Source organism: Nanorana parkeri, unplaced genomic scaffold (assembly GCF_000935625.1).
Source record: "Nanorana parkeri isolate BGI_ZX_2015 unplaced genomic scaffold, ASM93562v1 scaffold27, whole genome shotgun sequence".
In the NCBI taxonomy this organism is placed as follows: Eukaryota; Metazoa; Chordata; class Amphibia; order Anura; family Dicroglossidae; genus Nanorana; species Nanorana parkeri.
This window is the reverse complement of record NW_017306295.1, coordinates 1,498,907-1,502,810: the sequence shown is the minus strand read 5'-3', so window position 1 is coordinate 1,502,810 and position 3,904 is coordinate 1,498,907. Positions and strand designations below refer to the sequence as shown.

General features: G+C 40.2%; 1 protein-coding gene across 3 annotated transcripts in view; it reads right to left on the bottom strand.

Annotated features, from left to right (window-relative positions):
• Positions 1–3,904, bottom strand: part of KIN (Kin17 DNA and RNA binding protein) — a 36,158-nt gene that overhangs the window by 3,154 nt on the left and 29,100 nt on the right. For all 3 annotated transcript variants that reach the window (XM_018566251.1, XM_018566266.1, XM_018566258.1), the window contains exon 11: positions 2,524–2,623. In XM_018566251.1, the coding sequence (XP_018421753.1) occupies positions 2,524–2,623 (100 nt within the window). The remainder of the gene's footprint in view (positions 1–2,523; positions 2,624–3,904) is intronic.

The window sequence follows — 3,904 nt, the reverse complement described above, 5'->3', positions numbered from 1 at the left end:
CATGGCAAAGCTTTGTGACTCATTGCCATGCGTTGTGATACCTTGTGTTGCAATTAAATATACACCTGTATCATTTTATCACAACACAAACACCAAAACAATTTTTTACATAAGTCGATTATTTACAGTTTTGCATACCTTCATTTTTTTACCTTTTCGCAAAAAGGCGCAATTACAAATTTGCTAATATTTGTTATTTATTAACTCAATACAGTTTTATCTTTTAGATTTAGTCAAAAAATATTTTTTTTTGTGCACGGATACTGATTTTGGTGTGTTTTAACAATTGAATTGTGTATTTTTATCGGTTTAATATTAATTTGAGAAACATTTGCGCAATTATCGCAGGGCCTACAAATTTAGTATCACCATCTTTTTATTCTACCGGGCCTGCGCTTTCAGAAAATATATGGTTTGGGGGGTCTTTTACAAACGCTAGCAACGCAGCAGTTGAAAATCAAATCAATAGGAAAAAATTGCAGAAAATTCAAAAATGGCTTGGCCAGCTGATTTGAAAAATGTTCCGGAGGGCTTGGCAGCGAAAGGGTTAAAGACAATGGCTATTTTAACTGTCAGTTTAATGCCTGATTTGAGATTCATTACCTCTGCTCACATCAAGCCAAGTCATACAAGACTAAGGAACTTCCACATTTCCCTATTTGCACATCATCAGCTGGTTTGCATAAAACTAAAAACATGATCCTAGGCAAATAGCACACACGCAGAAGGCATTTTTTAAGAAAACCGCTTGTAACCTTTATGGATTTTACAAAGATAGTTATGCAAGAATGAGGAAACAGAAACCAATACCTGCTGTATAGGAAAAACTCTAGTTTTGAATCAATGTGCTCTACTAAATACATTTGTTTTTTTGTGTCTCAGTCGGATAGATTTCCTTTCCTATCCTGAGGGGAAGACAGTAGGGATGTCCCGATACCGATGCTAGCATCGGTTTTCGGGCCCGATACAGGGCATTTTGACAAGTACTTGACTAAGGCACCATCAAGTAAGGGCCTGTGTTCAAATCATGTTAGTAACATGATCCATCCGATTCCAATCTATGGATCATGATTTAAAACTAATACTCTATATGAAGTATACACTATAGTACACACACTACTGTATTAGTTTAAATCATGATCTATAGTACATACATAACATGTAGTTGTACTATAGATCATGATTTAAACGAATAGTGTGTGTACTATAGTGTGTACTTCATATAGAGTATTAGTTAAAAAAAATTAAGTTTTATTGCCATATACTATGATTGCATTTCATACCCACATCATGAATTACTATACTGCCATAGCACCTCTGTCAACCTTTTACAAATACTGTCTGAACTAGGAAAGCTTGTTAATAGAATACACTTAAAAGGAGAACTATGAGGTGAGTGCTTTTCACTCACCTCATAGTTCTAGCCGACCTGTGACAATGAGACTGCCACAGGTCGGCTCAGTAGATCGGGAGGTGAGCGAACACATGCCAGTGTTCGCTCACTTCTCGATCCTGTCACGGCTCTCTGCCTGGCGGAACGGACGGGGGAGGTGGCGGGTACAGCTGGCTCTGCCTCTAGATAGGCAGAGCCAGTTGTCACTCACGCAGCTGAGCGGATCTCGACATCGATGTCGGGATCCACTCCGGCATCTCAGTATACCGCGAGCTGTAGCTCGCGGTATACTGAGCTTAGGGTGACGGGAGGACGCTAGTTTGTGTCCTCCCGTTACCCTAAGGAGAACTATGGGGAAAAGCCCTGACCCCATAGTTCTCCTTTAAAAGGCAATACTTCTGAGCCACCGAACTGCTAGATTCTGTTTGGAGGTGTGATGCTATAGAGAGTTCCTATAAAATGTGTTGTCCAATCAGATAGTACTGTACTGTACTGTACTATGGATCATGATTAACCTAATCATGTTATCAGGGGCGTAACTAGAAATCACAGGGCCCCATAGAAAAAGTATCGGTAATTGGTATCGGCAAGTACATGAGGGCCAGTACTTGTACTTAAAAAAGTGGCATCGGGACATCCCTAGAAGACAGCAATAAAACCAGGCTGAGGTTCTAATCCTTCCCAACTCTATTCTATTCAGTTGGGCTTTAAACAATTATTGAGGCTCAATGTGTTTAGATATTCTCCACAAACATTTACCAAAGAGGAGTCCTTGTTATTTATTCCTTTTTGGTTACCACAAAAAGCAGAGGATGTGTTCCTCCTTACCATTCACAAAACAAAGTTGCAGCACTATATGTGCTTTGTGAATGGCAAAGCAGAGGGAGCAGACAGAGGCACAACCCCAGAATGTTCCATCCCAAGAATGTATTGGTTAATGAACTGGGAAAAGGACAGAAGTGTAAAGCTAAATTTCATCTTTAGGGGAATTGAACTTGGCAATATGGTCCTGGTTATTTATTACCTGGGCAAATGATTTTCAGTGATGGGAAGTACAAAAAGGAACATTTTCCTGTGTATAGAGCACACAACAGTTCTACAACAAATGGCAATATAGATTTTCCTTCTACCTGGTGCAGGGATAACAGTTTCTAGATGTGTCTGGTCAAGCTTCAGTTTATCTCCAGAATCGATAAGTTTCACAATTGCTGTGTATTTATCAACCAATTCCTAAAAGTAACAAAGCACATGGATAAAATGTTCAAGTTGTAATTACATTTCGTTTTACTTCACACATAAAATGTACTTACTCCCCAAACAGCTCAGCCGGCGTACATATTTCCATAGGTGTTAGACTAAGAACTGTGCCCTAATTGATTTACCAAAGGCAAATAGGCTGTTCACATGGCAAGGTAATTTTCCCTTAGCTTAGTGAATGAGGTGAAGATCTGCTGACTTCCATCATCCAATCACGTGCAAACAAAAATAATGTTTTAGTTTGTGTAGATGTGATTGGGTATTCTGTGCAGAGTGAATTTTTACCACATTTCCTAAGCTAAGGGAAAATTCCCTTACAAAGTAAGCAGGCTATTTGCAAATCAACCCCACTCATATGCTCTACTTGCAATGACAGAGCAGTGATTGTTGTCCACCATTTACCCTTTTATAGGCCAGGGTCACATAGGAGCAAGACAGGAGAATCTTCTCCGAAAAAAGCTGCATGGCTGACAGAAGTACAACAGGTTTCTTTGGCCCAGAGATGTAATAGACTTGGAAAGTCAGAAATAGCCAGAACCCTGTAGCATACTGAAAACTTGCTCCAGGTCATAGACCTAAATAATGTTGAAATTAAAGGGTTAGCATGACAGTCAGGTAAATAGAATTTTCACAATAGAAGCTGTCATATTTATCTCTTAACACGTTTCCCTTAATAAAAGCATCACCAAAATAAAAAAAAACACATTTTTGTAGTTATAGTAGTTTAGGTTGTGTGGTGATTTATGCAAATGGAGATTAGTGGAGTTTAAAGTCGGGTACACACGCTTCTATTAAAATAGAACAGATTTGACCATCAATACTGAGCGTTGATCGAGGGATCTCCTGCTGTTTCCTCTGTATCGTGACAGAATCGCTGGCAGCTCACTGGCTGCTAGCTCTATTTGGCCGACAATTCGACATGCTCCTTTGATCAGCTGATCGCTGGTCGGAAAGGTGCCTACAGAGGCAACCACTCATCGAATTTTGCGGGCACCTCAAGCATGTTCAGTATAACTGGCTTATGTCTTACAGTTTGTTTGATTCAAAAAGCAGCCACAGCCAGGGTGGAAAAGCTTCTCCCCTGCCAGCAAATCCAGAATGTGACTTTTGCTCTATGAGGGGAAACACCATTCCCTTTACTGATGTCTGAGGTGCTCCCTGTTGAGTTATATCCAGAGCTCTCCAATCAGCAGGGTCCATAAGTTTTACTAAGAACAGAGCTATAGGTCTGACTCGGAAGGGGGGGGGGGGGGG